Genomic DNA, 26,687 nt, shown 5'->3' on the forward strand with positions numbered 1-26,687 from the left:
TTAAAACTCATAACAGGGACGGAGGGATGCCACCTTCATGGGTTGGAATATTGGTGACGTTGACACTAGTTCTCCCCAAACTGAGCTGTGGATTGAACTTCTTTGCAGAAATTGATAACCTGATTCTAAAAATCACTTGGAAAATTAAAGGACCCAGAATGGCCTCAACAACCTTGAAGAGAGTGAAATTTGAGGACTCACAGTGCCCAGCAAACACAGCAACAGCATCAAGAGAGACCAGGGAAATAGAGAATCCAGAAATACATTGAAAATTGTAACAATAGATTGATTTTCAACAGTCTCCAAAGGCATTTAATGGAAAAGGAAGATATTTTGAACAAGTGGAACCGCTGGATATCCACGTGGGACAAGAAGGAAAGAACAAGAGTTTCGTGCCATATGGAAACACTCATTCTAGTTGGATCTTAGATACAAACTTAGAAACAGCGGAATAGAAGCTTCTAGAGGGAAACAGGCAACACCTTCACAAGTTCGGGGTCAGCAAACACTTACCAGAGAGGACAGGAGAATCACTAACCATTTAAAAAGTGGTAAAGTGGACTTTATCAAAATTAAACACATTTGTTCATAAAAAGACACCATCAGGAACGTGAGCGGCAAACGGCCGACTGAGCGGGAACATTTACGATCCGTGGAGGCACGTAAAGAACCCCAGCAACAAAGAGTGTGTCGTGAAAGTGGGCAAGTACTTGAACAAAGACATTTCACAAAACAAGAATATGTAGTACATAGCGTAAGCCCACGACACACCCAACAGGAGGGCTGAATTAGCATCCGCCAGTTCCAAATGGCGGCGAGGGTGTGGATCTAGCAGAAGAGTCACTCTTCTCAGGAGCTGAAGGGTACATCCTCTCTGGAAAACTGCCACTTTTCATTAAATAAATGAATATCCCTGTGACCTAGCAATTCCATGTCTAGGTGCCTCATGCAAGAGAAGCGAAAGCCCTGTTCAACGTACCACCGATAATATTGCCGAGAAATGTCTATCAGCAAGTGAACGGAGGTTGTAATGGAATGCTGCTCAGCGCTGAGAGGAAACCCGCTGCTGATCTGTGCGGGAACGGGGATTAACGTCAAAACAATATGCTCACTAGAGAAGCAAGGCACATGGGCACGCGTACTGTGGGGTTCCGCGTCCACGCACCCCAACAGGCAGGACGAGTCTCTGCTGTTCATAATGACAACTAGTCCACAGTGAGAGGAGCTCCTGCTAGTGTGCGCTGGTAGAAATTAGAACCAGTGTTTGGTGATAGTGATTAGAACTGGGTAGACCTTAGACCTGTGAGGTGTGGGCCTGCGGGGCTCTCCTCTGTCGTCACCATCACGCGCGTTCCTGTCTGTGTGTTCTCCTGTCAGAGTCTCTGAAGACAGAGGCATCTCTCTGTAGGACCCGGTGGTGCCCATGGTGCGGCAGGAGCCTGCGTGTCCAGGAAGAGCCAGGCCACAGGCAACTGGGCTTTGTCCCCACAAGTCCTCATCTTGTTTGCACGGGGTCGATCTCTTTTATGTTGAGAAGTTTCTTTCTTTTTTGCGACGTGAGGTTTTGCCACCCACAAGACAAAAGAAGTGATCTCATGCAGTTTCTGTATTGGATTAAAATCTTCGCGCTGTGAGTGGCAAAACCTCAGAGTAATGAGCTTTAATTACACCCTCAGGCTTGCTGAGAATTGAATTTCTTCAGACTCTCTGCCCAGAGCCCTCCTCTGACAGCACTCCCTGGTTGTTTATTTTAAACCAAGAATGGTCAGCATTCACATCATTCATTATGAGGTTCTTTAGACAGCCAGGGACACCGAGGACCGACCCTCCTGCGCCCGGCCGCCTTTCCCAGCCCCGCCGCCGAGGCCAGCGCTGTCTCGTGCGTGCCATTCATCGCCGCACCGGTTTCTTGAGCCCTTCACTGCGTGTAATGTCTCCCTGAACAATATGTGTTACCTGTTTAAAACGTCATGTCCCTTGTAGCTTTCTGCCGTTCTCCCTGAAAACTGCGTTTCTGTTCTGCCTCACGGTTGCCCCGTCCCGTGTGACCTCAGGGTGCCGCCTGTCTCCAGCGCCACCTCCTCCCATGGCCTTTCTGCCGCCCTGCCTGTCCTGCCTGCCGCCGAGCTGACTCCACCTGGGCCAGCACCGCGCCCTCCTTATTCCGCTGCCGGGGGGCGGGGGGGGGCAGGGGACCAGGCCGCAGGGGGTGCGTTTGGAGAGGCTCGTCTGTGGGTTGGGGGAAACCGCTCCGCTCGCCGCCGCCCCTGCTGGGGGACACTGCTGCCCTGCAGCAAGTGGGGAGACTCTCGAGGATTCTTCCCGTCATGGGCGTTTCCTTGAATCTGCCCCTCACACGGGGGAGCACGGACTATGAGAAGGAATTAAGTCGCAGAAGTGACACGACCCTGTGCTGACAGGACTACGTCACGGGCTGGGGACAGGAGAGGAAGCCGCTGCTGAGAGCCGCGTGTGCGTCACGCATCCCCTCTCCTGGTGGGGACCCCGGGCCCGACCCCACACACAGTGCTGCCTGACACCAGGCTGTCCCGCCACGTCCTCCACTTGAAAGGTGAACAGCGTTCGAAGTGGCTTTTCCCTGTACCTTCCTCATCCTCAGGGTTTCTCACTCCGCAGAACGCACGCGCACGGTCACCGGTCCTTTGTTCTTGCACTTCCGCTGCTCGGATGTTGCCAGAGCTGCGTGTGCCTGGCCATGCGGGCGGCGTCTGACGTGGGCTGGAGTGTCTGGAGCTCATGTGGTGTTCTGGAAGAGCTAGGGTCCAGGATCAGGGAGCTGCCCACCACCAGCCCTGGCACGCCCACGGCGCAGCTGTCAGAACGCCTGGCGGTCACTTGCCTGGCGCCACTGTGTCCGTGGATCCCAGGTGCCCCGCCAGGCCCAAGCCCCAGGAGGAACAGCTCCCTGAGATGCCTGGGAATGGCCCTGGGTCGCTGGGTTCAGCATGGCTGAGGACCCGCGGAAGAGTGCTCCCAGGTGTGACTGTGATTTAGGGATGGTGTGCAACCTCCCTTACGTACTGAGATTTCTCTGGGAAACAAGACTCTGGGTCACGTTTGGGCCGTTGCACCCCGAGAAGTTCCACCCTAACCCTCTAATCGTAAAGATTTCTTTGGGGTACAGCACAAGTGAGCAGAGGGAGAGGGAAAAAGAAACCCGTAAGCAGACTCCCCACTGAGCGTGGAGCCCCACGCAGGGCTCGATCTCATGACCCTGAGATCATGACCTGAGCTGAAACCAGGAGTCATGCTCAATCGACTGAGCCCCCCAGATCACCAACCTTCCAGATTCTTAGGTGATGCTTTCATGCCTGCAGTTTAGGCCCTTTTCCTAAACAGGAAAACAGCTGAGGGTACTGGTCTGTGTGGGGCTCGCAGCTGCAGACCCCAGTGGCCAGGCCTCCGGGTCTGCTCATAGCAAGGGGCCCATGGAGGGGTCCCCACCTGGGGAAGACCACCTGGCAGTCTGGGCAGCTTCTGCGGGAAGCAGAGCCACGAGACGGCTCACCCGAGCTCAGCCGACACCGGCGTAGCTGCATCTCCCTCAGGCTCCCCAGGGTCTGGGCCTGGCGTCCCTCAAGGCCCCCAACTACATGGACGTGAGGTCCTAGGGTCCACGTGGGGCTGTGAGGGTGGGTGAGGCAGTGTGTCCCCGGTTTGTTGGTTCATTCATTTTTCCAGCCAGAACCTCGTGAGCTCTGGAGAGAGGAGATCCCCAGAACATGCCCTGCTGTGCCCAGGGCTGGGGAGGGAGGGAAGGTCTGGGAGCAGCTAGAGGCCCCGCCCACCTGGCTCACTGCCCATTCCTCCCCCAGGACCACCATCTGGACCCACCGTGTCCGCTTCCTGGAAGAACGGGTCCTGCCGCACTGGGCAGCTTTCACCATCTGGAACGCGGGCAGGCAGGGCCGCCGGCTTTATCGCAGCCTGACAGCCGAGGCACGACGCAAGGTGGGCCCCCATCCCCCCTGCCCCCTCCATCCCACCCAGCAGCTCTGACCCCCGTCCCTGAGGCTGGTGTCCTGTGCCCCCCCCAGGTGGTTGCCTTCTGTGACGTGGACGAGAAGAAGATCAGGAAAGGCTTCTATTGTTACGAGGACTCTCAGGTGTGGGGGCCCAGGGCCCCAGGGAGGGCCTCAGTCCCACATGGGTTGCCTACACCACCCCTAGCTCTGTCCCGGGGGACACGGAGCAGCCCCTGCCCAGAACCTTCCTCCTTGGGGAAGGCCTCCTGTGCCTAGACAGCTGCCAGGCCCAGCAGTGGTGGCCCCCATCTCCTGGGGGTCTCGGGCCCCAGAGTGGCCTGTGTCCCCACCTGGCCCAGGTCTGTGTGTCTGCCATGCACCGTGGAGCTGGGCAGGGGTGAGGGGTGCGGCCCAGCTGCCCGGTCAGCATCTGCAGGCCCAGCACGGTAGGGCGTCCGTGGGATAAGCACGGACCCCAGCCTGAAACACCTCTTGTTTCTCAGGAAAGGCCTAAGCCTCGGGTTCCAATCCTGCACTTCCGAGCTGCCCGACCACCCTTCGTCATCTGCGTGAAGCTGGTAAGTGTCAGGTGCAGCCACAGCAGAGGTCACGCGAGCACCGTGCGGCTGGTACAGGCGCCTGTTGTGGGATCGCAGACGTCCGACATGCAGCCAGACATCCATGCCCTTGGTTTGGGCCGCCTGCGTGGAGCCGCGGGCTACGGTGAGAGGTGGTCACCACTCTCGGGAGGCCGCCCAGGGTGCCGGAGGAGGCCGCCGTGGCGCCCTCATAAAATGGGCTGCACTTCTGTAAAGTGACGCTCTGGCAGACGAGGGGCTGTGGGCGGTGAAGTGTCGCTGAGCAGCACCTCTGCCCACGCACCACGGCCCCTGCCCCCAGGGCCATCCGGAGACTTCACCCCCACATCCTCGCCTTTTCCCGTGAGGTCACGGGCACGGGGCCCGGGCTGCGCCAGCTTCTCAGCTCTGTTGGGGTCACACAGCACGGGCCTGGGAGCCCCGGTCCGCTTGCCCGTGTCAGGCTGGCCTGTGTGGCCGGGTGACTGAACTCACTCGTTCCCGGGTAGCGTCCCACTGTCCCGCAGCGGGACATCCGACCGTGAGCCCTGGTCGTTTCCAGCCCCGCAGGGAGAGCCCAGCTGCGGCGTTCCCGTGAATTTGGAGGTGTAGAGGGTATTGGAAGGTGCCCTCCATGCACACACCTTCGTGAGGCCACGTGAGGGCTTGTCCCAGCCGCTCCCGCCAGACAAGGGCTCAGTCGAGAGGTGCCCTTGGGCCGCCTCTGGCCTTGCTGGTTCCCAGGAGCTCGGCACGCTCTGGTGCCGGTCCTCCCTCGCTTAGAGTGGCAACTGTTCTCCCACGTGAGACTTGCCTTTTCACAGGTTCTTCCAGAAAAAGTTATTTTCTTTTTAAAGATTTTATTTATTTGCCAGAGAGAGATCGTGAGAGCGCAAGCAGAGAGCCCGACACGGGACTCGATCCCAGGACCTTGGAGATCATGACTCGAGCTGAAGGCAGACCCTTAACCGACCAAGCCACCCAGACGTCCCTAGAAAGTGTTACTTTTAATGCAGCGGCATTCGTCAACCTTTCCCTTACGATGGACACTTGTAGTGCCCTGTTTAGGAAATCATTCTTCGTGGTCAGAAGGGTACATTCTCGCGCACACACGCAGATGTGAAGTGTCATCTTTTACTTTGCAGTCCCAACTACGGGGCCAGTTTGGCTCAGGTGGGGCAGGGCTGCCCCAGTGGGCCCCCAAGAGGGGGTGGTGGCCGACGGGTGGGAAAGGGCCCTGTGCCTGCTGCTGGGGCTTGTGGGAAGACACACCGATGGGGACCCCCGGGGGGCTGGGCTGGGACCTCAGTCACCAGGACACCAGGAGCTTCCTGGAGGCGGCAGCTTTTGCAGAAGGGAGGCAGGGTCCGTCAACATCAGGGAGCAGACCCGCAGGACACGCCCACGCACCCCTGCGTCAAGCCTTGGGCTCAGGGGTGTAGGCCTACACACGGTGGGACGAGAGCAGACCTGTGGAGGGGCAGGGAGGGGGCATCCTTCTTCTTTGTGGCAGGTTTAAGACCCCAACCTCTTTGGCCTTGACTGGACTTTACTGAGCTGCCAGCTGTGTCTGTGCGGGCGCCAGGCAGGATGGTGTCCCCACGGAGGGCTTCGCCTCCCTAGGCCGTTCCCAAAAGACACCTCGGAAGGAGGACGTTGGCTGGGCAGGGGCGGTGGCTCGATAAGGGCCCCAGGCGGGGCAGCAGGCGCAGTTGAGAGGCTGGCCTCTGCCCTTTGCTGAAGGGGCCACTTCGGGGAAGTCCCCCAACTGTGGGAGAGCAGGGGTGAGCACAGCTTGCCCAGGGGGCCGTCAGGCACTCGCTCAGGGCCCCTGGGCCACGGCCAGTCCCACGTTCCAACCCCGTGGAAACCGCGAGAGGCAGCCACGTGTTGTCCCAGGCTGCTCTGCTGTGGGGTCTCATTCCACAGCAACAGGTGGCTGACTTACAAGGCCCAGGGCGGTGACACTGTCAGAAAAGAGCAAGCCCGCCGGCGGTTAGAGCGGCACAGCCATGAGCGTCCGTGTGTAGCTCCACGTGAACCTGTGTGCCAGGAGAGGAAGTGCAGGGTCACAGGGTAACCATGTTTTGGGAGCCGCCAGTTTTGCACAACGGTCGCACCATTTTACGCTCCCGCCGACAGTGCAAGGGCGCCAGCGTCTCCACGCGTGCGCACTCGTGGTGCTGTTACGGGTGCCCCGGTGGGTGCCAAGTGTTCTCGCGTGGAGGTGATGATGTTGCGTTTCCCTAACGTCCACTGGTGCTGACAGAGCCCTTTCATCTGCTTGTTGGCCGTGTGTGTCGTCTCTGGAGAAATGTCTGTTTGGGTCCTTTGCCCATTTTTTACCTGGGTTTTGTCTTATGGAGCCCTAAGAGTTCCTTGTATCTTCTAGACGCAGGTGCCCAGTCAGATATATTTGGAAACATCTCCGGTTCCACAGGTCCTCTTCTTACTTTCTTGATTGGGTCCTTTGATGTACAAAAGTATTTGATTTTGATAAAGTCCAGTTTATCTGGTTTTAACTTGGTTGCTCATGTTTTCGGTGTCATAGCCAAGACACCATCGCCAAATCCAGGACTGCGAAGGTTTTACCCCCATGCTTCCTCCGCAGATCTCGTGGTCCCGGCTCTGGTCTAGTGTGCGGCCTGCGGGAGGCGGCCAGCCCCATTCTCGAGCACGTAGGTGTCCGGACACCACGCAGCCGGGGCAGCTCCTGCCCCGACTGTCGCCCTGAAGTTTGTTCCGCTTGCCAGCTTGAACCTGTATTGTTTATTGTTGAACCACTGCTACATAGTAAATTACCATAAGCTAGTCTCCTACAATACACGTTGTTTTAGAGTTTTAAATTTGAGAGAGAGAGCGTGCGCACGTGGTTGGGGCCGGAGGGGGAGAATCTCAGACTCCCCCGCTGAGCAGGGAGCCCTACACAGGGCTCAGTCCCACAACCCTGCGACCATGACCTGAGCCAAAACCAAGAGGACTCTTAACCGACTGAGCCACCCAGGCGTGCTCACAGTTTCTGTGGTTCAGAAATCCAGGTGCCACAGGCAGGGCCTCACGGCCCCTCACGAGGCAGCCGGTGAGGTACCAGTGAAAACCCTTCCCGGAGGGCAGGCTTTGGGTAGGAAGTGAGCTTCCTTTCTATCCCCAGGGAGGCACCCACAGGCGCCTGTTTTTTGTATATTCTGCCAAAATTAGCCAACATAAACACGCTTGTGTGGTTTTTTAAACCAATGGCAGCATGTTATACATATTTCTGTATTTTGCTTTTTTTTTTTTATTTAATATAATACGTCTTAGAGATTATTCCCTGTGAACCACCTGGTGCTGACTCTGCAGTTGTCTTTTAACTGAGCTGGAAGCTAGCCCCGTGTGGCCGTCCCCGTGCTGCGTGTCCCCGTGCAGCCGTCCCCATGCGGCATGTCCCCGTGCTGCGTGTCCCCATGTGGTGTGTCCCCCTGCAGTGTCCCCGTGCGGCGTGTCCCCGTGCTGCGTGTCCCCATGTGGTGTGTCCCCCTGCAGTGTCCCCGTGCGGCATGTCCCCGTGCTGCGTGTCCCCATGTGGTGTGTCCCCCTGCAGTGTCCCCGTGCGGCGTGTCCCCGTGCTGCGTGTCCCCATGTGGTGTGTCCCCCTGCAGTGTCCCCGTGCGGCGTGTCCCCGTGCTGCGTGTCCCCATGTGGTGTGTCCCCCTGCAGTGTCCCCGTGCGGCGTGTCCCCGTGCTGCGTGTCCCCATGTGGTGTGTCCCCCTGCAGTGTCCCCGTGCGGCGTGTCCCCGTGCTGCGTGTCCCCATGTGGTGTGTCCCCCTGCAGTGTCCCCGTGCGGCGTGTCCCCGTGCTGCGTGTCCCCATGTGGTGTGTCCCCCTGCAGTGTCCCCGTGCGGCGTGTCCCCGTGCTGCGTGTCCCCATGTGGTGTGTCCCCCTGCAGTGTCCCCGTGCGGCGTGTCCCCGTGCTGCGTGTCCCCATGTGGTGTGTCCCCCTGCAGTGTCCCCGTGCGGCATGTCCCCGTGCTGCGTGTCCCCATGTGGTGTGTCCCCCTGCAGTGTCCCCGTGCGGCATGTCCCCGTGCTGCGTGTCCCCGTGTGGCTGTCACCATGCAGCGTGTTTCCGTGCTCTTCCCAGTGCAGGGATGGAACCAAGCAAGAGGCAGGAAGGGATCTGTTGACATCTCTTCAAGTCAGGGTTCAGGCCCCCTGTAAAGGGGGGCATGGTTGTCATGGGGGCCCCGGGACGAGGCACGAAGAGGAAAGCCGGCATGCCCTGGACAAGTGGGTGAAGCAGAGCTGCCCGTGGGGGTCATTTCCTTCCCTTAGTGCAGGGAGGAACCAAGTTCGAGCTGGGGAGAGTGTGTATGCCTCAGGGGACTCCCCCCACCCCCACCTCCCTCCCACCTCCCGCAGGACATTGTGGCCAACTTCTCGCAACGTCCCCACCCCCCCACATCTCCAGCCCCTCTTCTCTTAACGGAGAAGTTCGTAGTAAACCACCTGACCGGTGGCCACAGGTGATTCCAACCCAGGCCCCCTTGGGAGGGCCTCTGGGGGTCCCAGTGCGGGCTTAGGGAGGCTTGGATCAAGCCAGACCTGCTGTCCCTCCCACAGGACCTCACCGGGGGTGCATTTGAGGACAACCTGAGGTCACTGCACCTGCAGGAAGGCCGGGACTTCCTTCACTTCAGCTGACGGGCCCATGGCAGCTGCTCAGGTATGTGGGATTGCGGGCACTAGGGAGGGGAGTCCCGTGGCCCTGAGGGGGAACACGCAAGGTGGGAGGTGGTACCAAGTGCATGGCAAGCCCCCCTCCTTGTGGGGCTGGCACTTCACCTACAGGGCTTGTGTCTGAGTGTGTTCTTAACCAGGACGTGGCTTTCATGCGGCAAAATGTGCAGCTGTGAGCCCACGGCCTGAGGGGCATGTGTCCGACGGTGTGTGCAAGCGCGTACACTCCCCTGCCCCTGGGGGCACCGCCGTCACCGTCTGTCTCACCAGCAGCTCGTTAGCTCATGGTCCTGATAGACACCTGTGCTGCGAGGACAGCAGCTGCTGGGTGCTCTGGTCCCACCATGATGGACGTTTGATTCTGTCGACGTTGGGCAAAGCCGGGGCATAGTTCCTGGGAAGTCTGACTTGGTTAGAGATGTGGAAATACAGACCAGCGACTGAGAACAGAGGCTGTGTGCTCTGAGCTCACAGGGTAGGCATCAGTCCCATGAGGATGGCAGAGACTTGAGGGCATGGGAAAGGGGGCTCTGGTGGCCCAGTGCCGTCCTCGAGGTTGGTCAGGGGAGCATGTCTGGCTTTCTGTGGCGGGTCCTCGGTTGCAGGAGGGTGAAGGCAGGAGGCCAGCGGTAATCGAGTGTCCTGGCTGTTCCGGGCTGCTGGCTTCAGGGTTACTGTTCGGTTCCCTGAACTGGCTGCTGTGGGTCGTGGGCGTTGTGCTCATGGCTTTTCTAGCACCTTGAGTCTCCCAGGCCTGGGAGCCCCAGCGCTCAGCCCAGCCGAGAGCAAACGCCATCAGCCGCAACTGCGGGGATGTGGAGCCGGCTCCCCTTTGCCTGTCTCAGGACCCAAACAGCAAGGCCACGGATAGGCTGTGTCATTAGTGACTTGTGGCAGAGGCAGGGGTGACCCTGCTGGTGGGAAGCCTGCAGTAAGGGCTCGTACGAACAAGGCGAGAATCCCGAGGGGGCTTGAGTAATCAGGAGCGGCCTCGTGTGGGGCTCGCGGGAGTCGGGATGAGAAGCAGGTGTGCCTTTGGAGTACAAAGCGCAGGAGGACCAGGCACCCTGCCTCGGCGCTCAGTGTCTCTTAGAAACAGGTTTGGTTTTATGCCGAGTACTGTCTGCTGCTCTTGTCTGTCCTTCAGATTCTGCTCGCTTTAAACGCTCTTCACCTTGTGTACCCCCTACTTGCTCACGGTTTGCTCAGCATACCCCCCTGCACTGGAGATGCGCAGCTGGGACCATTTCCCCACCCGCAGTTCATTCACCAGAGCGGTGGTTCCCAGTGGGGCTGAATCCGCCCCCCAAAAATCTAGCAACACCTGGAGGTAGTTTTGTTGTGAGAGTGGGGAAGGGGTTTGCTGCTGGCATCTGGGATGTTGGTACAGACTTATTGGTCAGTTGTGTGCTCGGATGAGCGTCCGACTCTCGGCTTGGCTCAGGTTGTGCTCTCAGGGTGGTGAGATGGAGCCCACGTGGGGCTCCGCTCAGCATGAAATTTCCTCCCCCTCCGCCCTTCCCTCCAGAAAAACCCAGAAGTATTCAGCCCGAAGTGCCAAGAGTGCCAAGGCTAAAAACCTAGCTATGCATTCAAGGCTTGCACCACCGGATGGGACTTTCTTCAGTGACGGTTTCCCACGTACACCGTTCTGCCACGTGGACCGCTCCTTTCTCTCGCACAGCGGGGGGCCCTGTGCTTAGGGGGTGGGCAGCACTGTGGCTGTGTGCACAGTGTGCTCCTGCCCCTGCCCGGGGTCTGTAGGCTCCAGCATCTGGGGACAAGCCCCCATGAGGCCTCTGTACACACCGGGCAGATTCTTTCTGGGGTGTCTTTTCTATCTTGATAATTTCTTCAGCTGTGTCTAGCTGGTTAAATCCATCCAGGGAGCTTCCCCCCCAATCTCTTAATAATTTCTAGCTCTTTCAGAAGCAAATGTTATATTTTGTGGCTGATATCACCAATATCTGTCTTTTGGGGTCTACTTCTAGTAAGTCTCGCTGATGATTCCCTGTGTATTTTGTGACATTTCTGGAACGCGAGTTTGGGTTCTTTCCGTTCTCTCTAGAGAGGAGCCTGTACACTTCCAGAGAGGGTTCCGTCTGCCTCTTCTGCCCACTGTCTGGGGGCGCCACTGGTTGGGGGGCAGTTTGATCACATTTTCTGGGTTAGTTTTGAGAACGTTCCTCCAGGAGACACCTCCCCCACCCAGCTCCAGGGGAAGGCGGTGATGGGCGGTGACAGGGTGCCATCCCCTCATTCTCATCCATGCTCCTGCTGAGGCTGCTGCCACCCCGGGTCCCAGCTCTGCCTGGGCCTTCTGTCCTACCTCCCACGCTGCACCGAGATGAGACTTCCCCACCTGTCTCAGGCTCGGCAGACACAGGTGCTCGGGACCCAGTGCCCGCTCAGGCGGAGGCTTGGTTTTGCGTCTGGAACGTGGCTGTGGTGTACACGTGGCCCCTCGCAGCTCCCTGTGCACATTCTGTTCCAGGCACACCGGCTTCTTGCTGCTCCTCAACTCACCGAGCTCTTTCCCTTCTGGGGCCACAAGGTGCTCTTCTGTCTCCGGTGCCCGCCTGCTGCACGGCCGCTCCACGGCAGCCCACGTTCGGCCCGCTGCGTGTTGCTCCCGGGCACCGGTTTGCTAACAGGACGGTCCACGTCTGCTCCTGCTACACTCTAAGCTGTGAGCGCATGGGGCTTCCCCCTCCTAGATCTGTCACCTGGCCCCGGGGTGGGGGGGGGCTCCGGAAACCACAGCTGCGTGACCTGGTCAAAGCGAGGGTGATCCACAGGAGCTGGTGTGGCTGAGGGCAAGAGGGGCACTGGGCCAGTGCGGCCCGCGGGTCTGGGTGGTTTCCCTCAGGCTGCCGTCGGGCCCGCCCTGGCGAGGAGGAGCTCTGCAGGAGAGTTGTGGCGAAGCGGCCTGTCTCCGGGTCTCCGGAAGGGCTTCTCTTCGGAATCTCGTGGATTTTTTAAATGGTGCTAAAAACACTTCATTGTATTGCTTGTCTCGGCTTTCTGCAGCCGAGGTCCAGACGCCGCTCGGTGGGTACCGTCTACCCCACACCGTCCTCTGGGACCCTGGTGTGTGATCCCCGCCAGCTGAGGGGTCTCTGGCTAGTCTTCCATCTAAAATGGACAGCTCCCTACTAATTGAGAGGGAAGTATGTTTTAAGGCTTGAATAAAATACAAATTAACCCACAAAGTAACACGAGACTTTCTCTTCCAGGGGGTCCAAGAGGGTGTGGCATCAGGTGTGGCCCACGAAGGTAAACGCTCCCACAAGTCGGCAGCTTAGCCCAGGCAAGAAAGCAGCACCCAGCGCCTGCCAGGACCCCTCAGGCCCCTTGGCCCCCGTCGCCACACACGCCCGCGAGGGCAGCTCAGTCCCCGGCACAGACACCATCCGTCCTCAGTTCATGGCCCGAGCACAGCACAGCCACCACCTTCGTCTCAGGTATGGGTGGGAGCTCCTGAGTTCTGCGTTTACCACCCGTGACGCTGCGTCCAGGCCTCAGCCCGTGAGACAGCAGACGAGGCGCGGCCACGCGGGCCCTGAGGGGACGAACCTTCGTGCACGTCAGCCTTACCAGCCTCGAGGCTAGGTCTGCTCAGCCACTAGAGAGAGGCACTTTCTCAGAACAGACGAATCAGCTGTGGTACTTCCCACACGTCACCAGAGAACCTGACAGCCCAGAAGAACACACATTTGGTGAGTTGTCCGCCCGCGGCAGGTGCTGTCAGAACCACGCGCCTACCTCTCTGTCGGGTCCCTAACTAGCGACCACAGCGCCTCTCCTGTGGGGTCACAGCCTGTCTCAGGCAGGATTCTTTGGTTGCACAAAACTGTGAGGGGTCGGTGCCCACGTGCAATGCCCACATCACCGGGCAGACCACAGTGGGGGACAGGAGAGAAGGCAGCGCGCCGGCCACCTGGCGGTTCCTCTGGCCCAGCTGGGCCTGGCCACCCTGCACCCCGCAGCCGCCCACATCAGTGTCAGACACGGAGACACAGAACTGCTTAGGACATGATTTTATAGACGGGGGTTCCCACGGACATGAAGACAAAAACACATGAGAAAAAGCGACCGCTGTGGTGACGAACTCCAAGTCCCTCGGCGCCACGTCCAGGTGTCCGTGCTGACCGTCATCGGACTCCTCCTCCCTCCCGGGTGGGCAGGGGGCCTCAGCGGGTACCAGGCTGTGGGGGACACAGCACAGGGTCAGACCGTCAGCACTGTCCCCCCCCTTCCCCCGCCGGGCCCTGGGTGGAAGCGGGAGGTCCCTGGTACTCTGCCCCCCACCTTCATCCACCCGTGCGTCAGATTTTCCTGATAAAAGCATAAACGGCACGTTTACTTGGAAAGCAACGCTATGCTTGGCCTGCCGTCCCCACCCCTCACGGTGCCACCCGGGGGCCCGAGAGAAAGGCGGGCACAGCCCCCACACCGAGTGGCACCGGAAAGGAGGCAGGAAAACCATCCCAGAAATAACAGCATGATTCCGGGGGCCCAGAGAAGGAGAGAGTGAACAGCTGACAGGACACAGCGAGGAAAGAGGCTTCTCGGAATGCCGGCAGGGGGTCACGTGCTGGGACAGCGCCTGGTGCCACCCACCCTTCACACAGCCCTCCTCACGGTCCTCACTGGCAGACTCGCAGGAAAACTATAAACACTTCTTAAATCCACGTGAAGACGAGAGGAGAAAACCATGAGATCAGACAAGAATCAAAGATGGCAGACGTAAACCCGACTGAATCCCTAATCACACATTAAACAGGACACAAAACACTCCGACTAATTAGATTAAAAACAGGTAAGACCTAAGATCCACTTAAATGGATGGAAGCACAGAAAGGAAAAGGTGTAAACGGCAACCGAAAGTCCAGTGTGGCCCATTACCATCAGACAAAGGAGACTCGAGGGCACGGAGCATTCTTACAGATAAAGAACATTTCCAAGTGGTGGTCAGGTCACCAGCACGGTGGCACAAACTTAAGCCCACAGGCATCCAGTGCCATTGCTTGCCACATGGAGAAGACAGAATGAGGAGCAGGCAGGTAGGTTTGGGAAGCCCTGAGGGCATTCGAGGAACCACTGCATAGTCTCAGCCTCATCAGAGAATGGGGGCCCCCCAACACGGAGATGGACAAATGCAGACTCTGCCTGGAGCAGAGGCCACCGGAACTCCCCACAGAGCGGAAGGCACGCCTGAGTGCCGATTCAGCAAGCTGCTGGAGGTGGGTGTGAGCTAGCAGGAGGGCGAGACTGTGGAGGTGCCATCTTGGGGGGACCCTCCAGGAACCTGCAGGTTCACCTGGTCACAAACCTGGAAAGCCCCCTGCACTCTGGCGGGTAACTGCTATGAGTCGCACCCGGGCGTCTCCAGCACAAGGGTCTCCTCTCCGGGGGACAGACGTGCCTGAGCCCATGTCACCTGCCCGGGGATGGCAGGGAGCCCAACTTAGGTTTGCTCAGATGACTGCAAACTCCCGCAGGACTCCAGGGTCATGGCCATGGGTTCTCTCTCAAAGAGCACCCAGACACCAAAGCGCAGAGGGGGACAGTGCAGGGACGCCCCAGGCAAGAGCACAACGTGCTAGAGAAATTCAGAGCTCTGGGGGCTGCGGCGGTACCGAACACACGGGTCCCCGCCGGACACACACAGACCTTCACACCTGAGGCCCATTTGCCTCAGTTCCTGTGACCAGCACAACATATCTGGCTTTCAACAAAAACTCACAAAACATGCCAGAGGCAAGAAAAAGCAATTGGGAGAGAGACGGCACCAAGACCAGACTCAGACACAGCAGAGTTGGAACGGTCAGATGGGGTTCACAACAAGTATCATTAATGTATCAGGAGCTCTGATGGGGAAAGTGGGTGCCACCAAGGACAGATGGACAGAGAAAGCAGGACCAGAAAGTCCTAAGAATCAAAGGAAACGCCAGAAATCAGAAACACAGTAACAGAAATGAAGACTGGACACGGGGAAAGAATCTGAAGATTGGTCAATAGAAACTTCCCAAATTGAAATGCCAAGAGAGAAAAGAATGGAGAAACAGAAGAATTCCAAGAGCTGTGGGACAGCTACAGAAAGAAGTGTGGCATCCCTTCTCCAAGCCGTAAAGCACAGAGTGCTCCTTTGTGCTCGAGGCTGCAAGACTCAGCATCACAGACGTCGGTCCTTGCCACGTAGACCCAGAGGCTGCAAGCCACCCTCAGCCAAATGCCTGGCTGGTTCTGTGGTGCAAACTGACGAGACTGTCCTGCAGGGGTTTCTGAAACCCAAAGGGCCAAGAGTCAAGATGGTCTTAGAAAAATAAAACTGGAGACGGAGACATGTGAGCGCCACAATATCCCACAAGACCCACACCCGTGTCTGTGGCTTACAGACAGGACAGAGGACCCAAGAGGAGAGCCACACAGAAGACACGCCTGCGGGCCTCTCCCCGGCACCACACGCAAACACCAGTCCAGAGTGGCCTCAAATCTTAATGTAGGCAATGAAACAATAAAGCTTTTAAGAAACACCCAGGAGACACAACCCTGGAATCGGTGAAGACCTTAAACAGGCCCTTAATTATACAGAATAGAAAGGGTAAGTTGGAACATACGAGACCTAAGGATGACAGAGCCGCCCCCAGAGAGGGAGATCCTGGCAGATACAGTCCAGAGCCCATATGCCTCAGACAGCCCAGAAAAAGCACAGAAGGGGACGCACATAGCACACGCAACGCAAGCACGTTCTGGACTCTGCTAGCCAGCATCTGGGGCTGCAGCCCTCTAGCCCAGCAGGAGCAAGCGCTGCCAGCAGCCCGCCTGGGAGGCTCCACCCTTGAGCCACGTGCTCATCCCGCATGTGCACAAAGCTGGACGGCACGCACTCCTGTGTGTTCTTGCTTGGTTAAAGTTCAGAAGCAGTCAGGGATCAAACTGGGTCCAGGGGAACAGGGCCACAACAGGGCAGGATCAGGAACGTGGGGCCGAGGAACTGCCTCTGTGCCCAGCCGTCACAGAACATGCTGCCGTGCTCTGTGCTTGAGGTCCAGTGGAGCCCACAGCCTGAGTCCATCCTGATCCCCTGCAAGCACACACGCAAGAGCCGAAAATGTCTGGACGGCCACGCAGAGCCTGGAGGGACAGCCAGGGGCCCTGCGATCTCAGAAAACCGCAGCTACAGTGTGCACACTAATGCCGTGGAAAAGACTGACACCTCACTGGGCAGCCCCAGAGACCCCGGGGGTGACAGCGTCCCCAGACAGGACGAGCGTCCAGGGAGGTGGTGATGGTGGAAACCAGACAGCAGCACCAAGGACCTCAGTGAAAGGAACGAGCTGCGTCACTGCCAAGGGCGGGCAGCATAGGACGGCCACCCGCCAGGCAGAGGGCCTGTCCTGGACATCCTGCCCACAGGACACACCTGACACGTGTCCGGTGGGGACAAGGCACGCAGGAGCCTGTGGGGAGGAGCCGGCAAAGCACACGAGGGGCAGGCAGGGTGGGGAAAAGCACCAGCCGCCGGGTACAACCGGAATGTTCCAGACTCAAGCTCAGAATGGTGGCTCACGGGAGCTGCACTTGGAAAGGGCCCCCAGGTCTCATGTAGCCACGGGCCATGCAGTTACCTTGGGGACCAGCTGAGGTCTGGGCACGCCGAGGAGGTCACACAGGCGGTTCCTCTGGCCTCTCACGAGCGGGAGCTCTGCGTCCCTGGGGGAAGAGAGGGCAAGAGCAGCTTCAGCGGCAGGGACGGCTGGCTCGCGGTTAAACCTGTTGCAAGCTACAGGCTCTCAGGCAACTCCGTGCTGGGTGCGCAGAACCCCAGCATGTTAGCTTCGGGGGAGACCACGGAAAACGGCACCAGGCAAACCCGGGCATGAGTGCTGCACACAGCCCTTGCTCCTGGCATCCTTCTGGGGAAACTATGGAGGAGGAGCCCCCAAAAGAGCGGCGCCCCAGGGGAGGTGTGGCCCCAGATGGGCGGCCCCCAGACTGACAGGAAACGCTGAGACTCGGAAAGGTGGGGTAGGTGGGTTTTCAAAGTTTTGACTTTGAAAGCTGTTTATCATTTTCATAAAAATAAATATTGTTACCTTTTTCTTTTAGAATAAGAAAACAAATTATTGTAAAATCCTTTGGAATTTCTTTCAAGAGAAAGGGACTGGGTTGTGGGGAAGAGCCCTGTGCGCCCCACGTGGGGAGGGAGGAGGGCCTCAGCCCCAGGTGCTTCAGCGCCAGGCCCTCCCTTCCAGGCTGCTTTAGAATCTCATCTGCAAGGTGCCTGTGTGTCCGTGCAGCTGACCACACGGCAGCACGCTCCGCAGGGAGAACCGTGGCTCTCTCCACAGACGCTGAAGAGCGGGCCCTGGGGAACGGGGTCAGTGACCGAGAGCAGGGGCACCCACGTTTTCTGTTCTGGAACTTTCATGAGCGGCTCCCACAAAGACGTTCACTGAACTCCCTCATCCCCGAGATAAATGTGTCCCCGAGAACCTCGAGGAAGCCCTGAAACCAGGGCTTTTCTGCCCTTCACGCCCCAGCAGGGGAGCCGGCACCTGGGGCTCTGTGGACGGCTCGGCCCTCTTAGGAGTGTCTCAATCTCGAGGGAAACACACAGACACGTTTCGCGTGTCCTCTCCTGCTGATGTAAGCGCGTGGACGCTAACAGAGCCCAGTCCACCATCGGCACGAAGGCCCCTTATCACTGGTGCCTCCAGGGGCTGCTGCCTGACCTCTCCCAGATGGGTGGGGAGGGGAGGGGTCACCTTGCAGGGGTGCACACGTGGCTGAGCGTGTGCACACGTGAGCATGCGTGGTGCCTGGACCACAGCAGGTATCCCCCACGTGTCTGTTAGGACTCGTTATCCAGTGTGTCCTGTTGAACCTGCACCCCAGGCTGTACCCTCCCGCTCTCCACGCTGCCGACATGCCCTCCTCCCATTAGCCCTGGCCCGCACTCCTCACATGTCCTCCACCCTGCTGCCCCAACGCATCGAGTCAGAAAGCCGACAGACACCGTAGGACATTGCACCGGTAACAAGCCCTGGGGCCCAGCTCTGCCTTGAGGGACCCAAGAGAAGCCAATGGCCCCGAATGCCCTGGGAAAGAACCGGATTATCTGGGACGGGGGACACCTATTCCACTCTTTCTGATGTTTGAACATGTCCTTATAGGGCTTTTCCACCATGGCCGAGCAAAGGCCCAGGGGCCGCCTCAGGAGAGCACGGGCACCTGCGTCAGGCACTCAGACCCTCTGCTCCCTTGGAGGCCATGGCCAGCATGTGAGCACGTCCCCGCAGAGGGTAAACCGCCTCCTGTGCCACTCCCTTCTTGGCATTCCGGACACTGCCACTCAGGGGCAGGAGGAGCCATTTCTGAAGTGACCCCATCAGCCGAGAGCCCGTGACGCTGTTATCAACGAAAGCAGCCCCACCAGAAATAAACAATTAGTGGTCAGAACCACCCACCTTCGCACTTTGAACATCTTTCCACCTGAACAGGAGTCGCCCCCTCCCCCCCCCGTGCCCAGGGGACCCCCCAACCCCTGGGGTATGAGTGGGGACCCGTGGGCAGACACAGGGTCACCACCTCCTCGGAGCAGAGGCGTCGAGAGCTGGGACCCGTCTTTCCCTGTCCCTTCAGAGGGTTTGTTGGGGGGCCTCGGGGACAGGAAGAAGGTTCTAGACAGCCCCATTGACCAAGGAGCCACCCCTGACCCGGTGGGAGGATGGGAAGGGGCCTCGCACTCACCAGGCCGTAGTGCCCAGCACAGCCATGACCTCATCAAGGACGTCCTCGCCCATGATGTCACCGTAGGTGAGGAGCATCTCATACACCTGGCTAGCCGTGGTCTTCCGGATCTGGGCAGGACGGAGCACGTCAGCAGGAGGGGAAGGCCCACGAGAACCCAAGCAGAGTGACAGGACCCTGCCCACGGAGCAGGGACGTGGGGCCAGGCACGACCCCGGGTCCGAATGGAACCCAAGACCTGCTTGGGCACCATGCAAGTTGTTAGAAGGAGGTGACCTGGGATCCTGCCTCAGGAGACCCTGGCCACAGCTGGACAGGTGACCGCGCAGGCTGTGGCAGGGCCACACCGTTCCCCTGCTGCCCCACGGCAACCTCATCAAGGAGAAGCCAGGCCGCCTTTGAAGGAAATGCTTCATGGAAAACCTGCCCCTTGTCAGGGAAACTGCCCCACCTGCTTTGTTCCCGAGCTGCCCACCGGCAACACCGCTCACGGGGCAGATGGTCTCAGACCCCCCAGGCCCACCCCAGGGGAACTCAGTCAGCACGCTGGGCAGCCTGAGAACCTGAGTTTCTGATGGGGGGTTGCTGCAGCCGGGTCCAGTGACCCCCCTTCGAGAATCAACGTGTTAGGTATAAACGTCACTGGTACCTTTTAGGAAAATGGCCTCGCAGGACACCTGACCTGGGTAGGTGGTGTCTGGGCGAGGGTGCTGGTCAGGCATGGGCCAGGCTGACGGGCCTGCCGCAGGGCCCGCCCACACACCTGGCAGGGGTCAGGGCCCCAGGCGCCACGACGGGAAGAGCCTGGGAGCGGCCGTGTGCACACTCACCACGGGGAACGGGTGGCAGAGCAGAAGGCACAGCTGCAGAAGGACCTTCCTCCTCACGTCGCCCGGGAACTGCACCATCCCACAGAACCTGCAGGACGACAGGCTTCAGCACCCACTGCAACACGTCGGACCTCCAGTGTCAGGGGGTCGGCTGTGTCACGAAAGCCTGCCTCCCACAAGGACGCTCCCCGAGATGAGGCACAGCCCCTCCTGGGAGGCCGTCTGAGCTGACCCTGCAACAGACACAGGCTGTTCTCCACCCAGACCGACTGAGAGTAAAATTAACTCTGCGTCTCTCCCGCCTGACCGGCCCTTCTTTCACCATCACAGCGAGCGCTCGGAACTTACACCGCGACACTCGACCGCAGTTTCTGCACGTCCTTGGACTTCTTGATTTCCTCCTTACAAAGCGCGAGCAGCTTCACACTGAAGGGGTGGCTAGAAGGGAAGCACACGATGCCAGAGACGCGCTTTCAGCAAGCACGTGCCGCCCAGACACGCTGTGGCATCCGGTGGCGGCACTGCCACCAGATGATCAGAGGGCCACGTCCCCCAGGGATGCACCCCACGCAGCTACGTTAAGTGGCTCCTTTGCCGGTGCCTGTCCCGTGCACGCGCCTCTCCACCCTCTCACCAATAGGAGGGGCACCCAGACAACCCGTCCCTGGAAAGTGCCAGTGAATGCAGGCTCAGCCCGGGACCAAAGGAAGGGATGACCAGCTTGTAGCCAGGCCCCGCTCCTGGGTCCAAGGAGAACCAGGGAGTGGCCGAGCATGGACACACGTCCTCCTCCACTCTGCACAGCTGAGGACAACGCGGGGCCAGGCCAGCAAGGGTCCCTACGACACACAGTGCTCCTCCTCTCCGGTGCCACTGCTGGGGGTTCCACTGCCGCTACTCCCTCTTCAGGGAAAGTGGCTCTCGGTCTCTCTCCAGCGGCTGGCACCCCCGCCCACCTCCTCCAGGTCCTTGTCACCCAGAGCTGTCGGTGTGCACCTCCAGCCCCCTCCCCTCTGCAGGCTTCTCCCCACGGCTCACTGAAACACTTGCTGGGGACCAAGTGACCACCATGTCCTCCACCTACATGACCATATGGCTCACACCACCGATGACCCTACTATGAGGTGCTCTTCCAACTTCACCTACTTCCCAGTGGCTCCGCTGCCCCCTCTGCTCGCCGTCCTCTTAACAACGGGACACCCCACAGCTCCATCGGGGCCCTTCCTGGTCTACACCCGCTCCCTTGCTGACCTCATGGGTTCATACACCACCCACCCTCTGAGGACTTTCCTCTGGGATCTAATGAGCGTCTCAGACCAAACATTTATGCTACGGACTGAATGTTTATGTCCCCCAAATTCACATGTTGAAGCCCTGATCCCCAACGTGAAGGTATTACCAGTAGGGCCTCAGAGGCGATTAGGACATGAAACTGAGTCCCCACGATGGCATGAGTGCCATCATGAGAAGAGACAAGATGCATTTCCATCTGTCAGGTGAAGAGTGAGAAGGTCCCTCTGCAAACCAGGGCCTGAATTGCTGGCACCCTGACCCCAGACCTCTTGCCTTCAGAACTGTGGACTAAGTTTCTGCTCTATAAGCTGCTCTGTGGTGTTCTCGCAGAACGTGAGCTGGACAGTGTCTGGCCCGCACCCGCCACACTGGCTCTCCTGTCCTGGAGACAACCCCGCCTCCTGGCTGCAGTCTGCTCCCCTACACCCACATCTAGGCCACTAGTGGGTCTGCTGGCTTACAGTTACCTGCACTGAGAACCCACGCACCCAGTGTCTCTGCTGCCACTTCTCCCTGCCTGGACCCCAAGGCCCTTCTCCGTGCAGCAGGTGGAATGCCTGCTGTCTCCACTCCCAGAGGAGAGGCTGCACCCGGGGGTGCCTCAGAACGAGGGTGTAGCAACTGCCAGAGGACCCGAGCATGCTGTCCCCAGCCTGCAGCCACAACAAGACCCAAAGCTTGGTCCTAACAAAGGTATGCACCTGACGGACCTGGAAGGCTGCCCCCAGAGGGAGAGAGCACCTCTTGCAGGCAGTCCAGAGACCCCCCAGGTAGATGTGGGTCAGGGAGGTTCCAGATTGCTACCACCTGCCTGCAGTGCCAAAAACATGCTAGGAGGGAGTCGGCAGGTGGAGGACAGGTCAGAAGTACGAGGCACAGGGAGAAACGTGGGATACAGCACGGCCTCAGGGGGGGCCATGGTCTGGGGGGAAGAAGGGAAGGGGGGGTCAAGAATTTTCTCGAATAAATGAAAACAAAGCCACGTCTTCAAGTTTAACAAATCCTGGTAGGGTAGAGGAGTATATCATCGACAACTAGAGTGGTAGAAATGTTGAGATTTCTCAAAGAGAAAAATCTTCAAAGGAGGCAGAAGAAAACCCAGGCTGCCTGAGACTCCAGACTCACAGGCAACGTCTCAAAAGCAAGAGAAGTCAGAAAAAGAAAGATGTTTAGGTCCCAAAATAAAATGTCTGCCTAGAATTCTACACCCTCTGACAGTAACTTGCAAATAAAATCAGAAAGCATTTACTGCCAGCAGACATCACCAGAGGAGCTTCAAAAGGCTGTTCTTTAGGCAGAAAAGCATGACCCCAAATTTGGGGTGGGGCCCGGGGTTGCAGGGTAGGAAGGAGACAGCAAACGTGGACAATTTAAACAGTAACTGCACAGAGCAACACCAAGTGAAAATGTACGTGTAACACAACACGACAATGATGATGAGCTCACGTAAATGGAACATGTTAGCGTCCTTGGTTTTGTCCAGGAAGAGGGCAAAACACAGAATGACAGGGTGGCCATTAAAAGAGCAGAAAGGAGTGAAAAGTTCCGCCAGAATGAGAAACGTTCTTAATTAATCAGACAAAAAAGGAGGAAGGGAGACAGGCAGCAGACCGGACCGACGGAAGATGCACACAGACGCAGGTCTGAGACCCAGCGGGTTCCTTGCAAATGAGATTAAATGATCCAGTTAGAGGTCAGAGGCAGTCAGACCGGGTCTCACCCTGCTCGTAAGAGACACACCAAACAGCCGTGCGCGAAAATGCCGGGTCAGAGAACACAGCAGGGTGCCGGTTCAAAGTCCAAAGAAGCCGGTGCAAACAGCAGTGAGGAAGTGGGTCACCTAATACCAACATTCAGTCCTAAACTTGCATGTACCCAAACAGAAGACCTTTGAGTACATAAAGCAGAAACTGACAAAACGAGAGAGAAATAAAAAGAGCTACGTTTGTAGCAAGACACTGTGTCCTACCGTTTTATTTTGAAATTTTCAAACCAGGAAAATGTATGTTTAGGTCTTCAGACAGAATGTTTAAGCAAGCCAGGGGACACCATCCCGCACACAGGGTGGTGTGTCCTTCGAGCAGACGGTGCCCTGATGCCAGAGAATCAGGGACACAGCGGAGACGCGGTAACAGGCACCATACTCACCCTCTGACACTAAAAACCAAACAAAATTCACAGGACAGCAGGCTGCCAAGGACAGTGACCACTGAGGCAAAGGAGAGGAGCATGGGGGGGGGGACACAGGTGGTGTCCACAGGTGGTGGCACTGCCACTGGGGAGCAGGGCCGAGCACCACTCAGACACGGCAGAAAGACTCCGGCCCACAGAGAGACCTCCAGAGCGGGAGACAGTTAACATGGGAAAACACCACTCGGGGCCCACCTGGCACAGCTCTTTCTGAGTCCCTGAAACGTGCCCAGAAGGGAGGTCCAGCCCCCACAGGGCACAGGATGCCCAGCCCAGAGGCAAAGCCCTCAAGGTCTGGGATCCAGGGAAAGTCATCAGGCTCCTAACAAGATAAAGCAGCCACTGTGAGCCCGGACACCAGAGCTCACTGGCCAGGAGCTGACTCGCGGCCGCCGCGTGTCCCCACGTGCAGGTGGGGGAGGAGCTCTGCACACACCCGCCTTCTGTGCCCACCCCCGGCCCGTCCCCGCAGCCCCGGTCCTCCTGGGACGGCTCTGCACTGCCCTGCCTGGGCCTCTTCCCACCTGAGCGGCAGGCACTACATTGGAAGCCTGGCCCGAGGCGCAGCCCAGCCTCACTGGGGGCAGCCAGAGCCTCTTGCTGGCAGGGACCAGCCCTGAACGTGCTGGAAACCACCTCCTAGATTCTCACCTCCACCTCTCACGGCTTCGTCTCTACAAGGCGAGCTGTGAGGCTAGCCCGGCAGAGGGGCACCAAATGGGGCACACTTACTCCTGCTCCGAGGTGAAGAGGTCGAAGCAGCCGTTGGCCAGCATCTGGTCCAGTGTCTTCAGCAGCGGCACAGACACCCTGAGGGGAGAAGGCGAATGCTGAGGCCCAGGTGCCAACCCCGGAACCACGAAGATGCGGACTCTCCCCAGTCGACACCATCCCAATCCAAATCCAGACAAGACACCGTGTAGAAAATGACACTTGTACAATTCACGTGGAAACACGAAGGGTCAAGAAAAGCCAAACAACTAAGGGCCAAGAGAGCGAGCTGGCACCGTTTTTTCAGCCGCAAAGCTTGAGGGAGCACAACAGCACAGACTAAGGAGTAGAAAAGCCCAGAAATGAGCTTCCATATCCACAATTGATGAAAAAGTAGAAAAGCAACATTGTGGAAGGGACGGTTTTTCAACACACTGGACACCCACACACAGACACAACACAGACATGGATCTCACGTCACACACAGAAAATAACCCAAGACAGACCTTAGGTCTAAATATAAAACCTAACACTGGAGATCTTCTAGAAAACGTCAAGAGAAAACCTTCGTGACCCGAAGTCAGGACAAGACTCTTCCCTCTGACACAACAATCACACCCGTAGAAACCAAGGGGAGGCGCCAGAGCGCGTGGGCATGTAGCTGACCGCTCAGAGTTCGCCAAGGGCGTAAAGGACAGGTCACCGCCTGGAAGACGGTGTCTGCAGGCCACTGTCTGACAAAGGCTTTGCACAGCTCACACAAGAAATCTCAGAACTCAGCAGTGAGGGAAACCACAACCACCCAGCTAAAAAACAGGCAGAAAGTATGAACAGACTCTCATCGGGGAGGAAATCCACGCCAGGCAGGAAGGAAGCCCCGAAGCCATGAGGACAGGCCACAGCCGTCAGAACGCACGGATCCGGCGCCTTGACCCTCCAGACGTCCCAGCAGAGCACAAAACAGCGCCAGTGCTTCGCAAAACATTGTGGCAGTTCTTTAAAAGCTGAACACCCACCTGCCACGCAACGCAGCTCGCCGGCTGCTCAGCTGACCCAGGAGCAAAGTGGGGACGTGTCCGTACAGACATGTCTGCGAACGTCCCCCTCAGCTTAATCTTTAACTCCGGCCACAAACCCCCCGGCGACCATCAACAGAGAAACCAAGTGTGGTCTGACCGCACAACGGAAGCCAGACACGCTGCAGATTGCACTGAAATGCACGCGGAGAAGATGCCCACTGAGCCCCAGTGACAGCAAATTAGCGAGAGCAGCTGCCTCGGGCTGGGGGTGGGAGGGGTGACAGGTGTACTCAGTGTCCTGACTGGTGATAGTTTCCGGGATGCTGACAGAGTCAGTCTACCAAACTGTACCCTTCACTCACACTCAGCGCTCTCCCGGAGAAGAGAAAAGACCACCCGCTGAGCTCCCATTTGCTTTCCACAGACAGGACAGGCCAACAAGGGCCTGCATTCGTACCGTTGTAACTGGGGCCCGGCTGCCCAGGACAGCGGAGATCTAAGTCCAGGATAAACCCTCTCAGAGAACTTTGGGAAACACCCCCAATTCCAAGGTCAGGACCCATGGGGTCTACACACCGCCTTCACGGAAAAGCAGTTAGCACAAACAACGCAGCAAAGATGCTCGGAAAACAAGTCCTATCTCTTGCTGCAACATTCCAATCCTGGCCTGCAGAGATCTTGACTATACAATGGACATGTCCGTGCACAGACCAGGAAGACGTCACCTCAGGGAAGAGCCACGTTTACCCTCCCAGGCTCATAGCCTCGGTCATCTTCACGCCCGACATGTACCGAAGTCCTAATCTGGCTGCCCACAGTGCAGGCTGGCAGCAGCTCCACAATGATGTGGCCAGTGGAGTGCCGTGAGCCGTGGGCACGCCCTCGCCTGGCTGCAGTCAGGTCCCCACCTGGGCCTACCTCACTGCCCCCTTGAAAATCCTGGTGGTACAAGTGAGACCATGGAGGTCTGAAAACCGTGATGAAAGTGCCATCCCTTACCTGTCATTCAGAAGGTTGTCCTCGAAGACCTGCAGGAGGGTCCCCCCGAAGCCCTCCAGGGCCTGCGAATCATTCTGAATCCCCTTCATGTACTCAAGGAGGCTCTGAGTCGAGCACCTGACCTGCAACACAGACGCACTCTGGTAACGACGACAAGACCGCCGCCCCCTTGCCACCTGCCCCAGAGTCCACCTCGATGGCTCCACTCCAACATCCATGACGGAGCCCAGGAGACAGAGCGACACAGCACGGCCATCTTGGCAACGTCCCACCAGATGGGGCATAAGCACAAAGACATGGAATGAGCACTGACCCGGAAATGCTTCTCCTGGGGCAGCACAGACCAAGCACCACAACGACCCCTAAGTTGACCTCAGTGGGGGCTGCACACAGTCTCCCCGAGAAGCAGGTCAGGGGCCAGATGCTCTGACACCTTCTATTCCAAACTCAACCTATAACCCCCAAGGCACTGCTGGGCTCAGAGACCCTCCCCACAGACCCCAACGGATGAGCAGAAGGAATTGACAGAGTGACCCGTGCAGTGACCACATGGATGCGGGCACAGCTGGTAGTGGGGGCAGCAGGAATCCAGGTGCCCTGAAG

At 58.2% G+C, this 26,687-nt stretch overlaps 2 protein-coding genes across 11 annotated transcripts in view; one reads left to right on the plus strand and one right to left on the minus strand.

The window, feature by feature from the left end:
• B3GNTL1 (UDP-GlcNAc:betaGal beta-1,3-N-acetylglucosaminyltransferase like 1) overlaps positions 1 to 18,756 on the plus strand; it is a 134,769-nt gene extending 116,013 nt beyond the window's left edge. For 5 of the 9 annotated variants that reach the window (XM_040639917.1, XM_040639919.1, XM_040639918.1 and 2 more), the window contains 3 exons: positions 3,837 to 3,972; positions 4,059 to 4,127; positions 4,490 to 5,369. In XM_040639917.1, coding sequence (XP_040495851.1) covers positions 3,837 to 3,972; positions 4,059 to 4,127; positions 4,490 to 4,804 — 520 coding nt within the window. In that variant the 3' untranslated portion in view covers positions 4,805 to 5,369. Of the gene's footprint in view, positions 1 to 3,836; positions 3,973 to 4,058; positions 4,128 to 4,489; positions 5,370 to 7,175; positions 7,650 to 9,166; positions 9,270 to 11,777; positions 11,973 to 12,519; positions 13,162 to 18,465 lie in introns of those variants that run through there. The other 4 variants (XR_005837285.1, XR_005837286.1, XM_040639922.1 and 1 more) reach the window with 4 other exon arrangements.
• The window catches only part of TBCD (tubulin folding cofactor D), a 159,810-nt gene continuing 146,431 nt past the window's right edge, over positions 13,309 to 26,687 (minus strand). Inside the window, exons 33-39 of one of the 2 annotated variants that reach the window (XM_040639916.1) lie at positions 26,085 to 26,206; positions 24,088 to 24,165; positions 20,221 to 20,310; positions 19,873 to 19,960; positions 19,043 to 19,152; positions 16,918 to 17,002; positions 13,309 to 13,491 (exon numbers count right to left, since the gene is read on the minus strand). In XM_040639916.1, the coding sequence (XP_040495850.1) occupies positions 13,477 to 13,491; positions 16,918 to 17,002; positions 19,043 to 19,152; positions 19,873 to 19,960; positions 20,221 to 20,310; positions 24,088 to 24,165; positions 26,085 to 26,206 (588 nt within the window). In that variant the 3' untranslated portion in view covers positions 13,309 to 13,476. Of the gene's footprint in view, positions 13,492 to 13,531; positions 17,003 to 19,042; positions 19,153 to 19,872; positions 19,961 to 20,220; positions 20,311 to 24,087; positions 24,166 to 26,084; positions 26,207 to 26,687 lie in introns of those variants that run through there. The other variant, XM_040639915.1, reaches the window with a different exon arrangement.

The sequence above is a fragment of the Ursus maritimus genome, unplaced genomic scaffold, assembly GCF_017311325.1.
Source record: "Ursus maritimus isolate PB19 unplaced genomic scaffold, ASM1731132v1 scaffold_24, whole genome shotgun sequence".
NCBI classification, from domain to species: domain Eukaryota; kingdom Metazoa; phylum Chordata; class Mammalia; order Carnivora; family Ursidae; genus Ursus; species Ursus maritimus.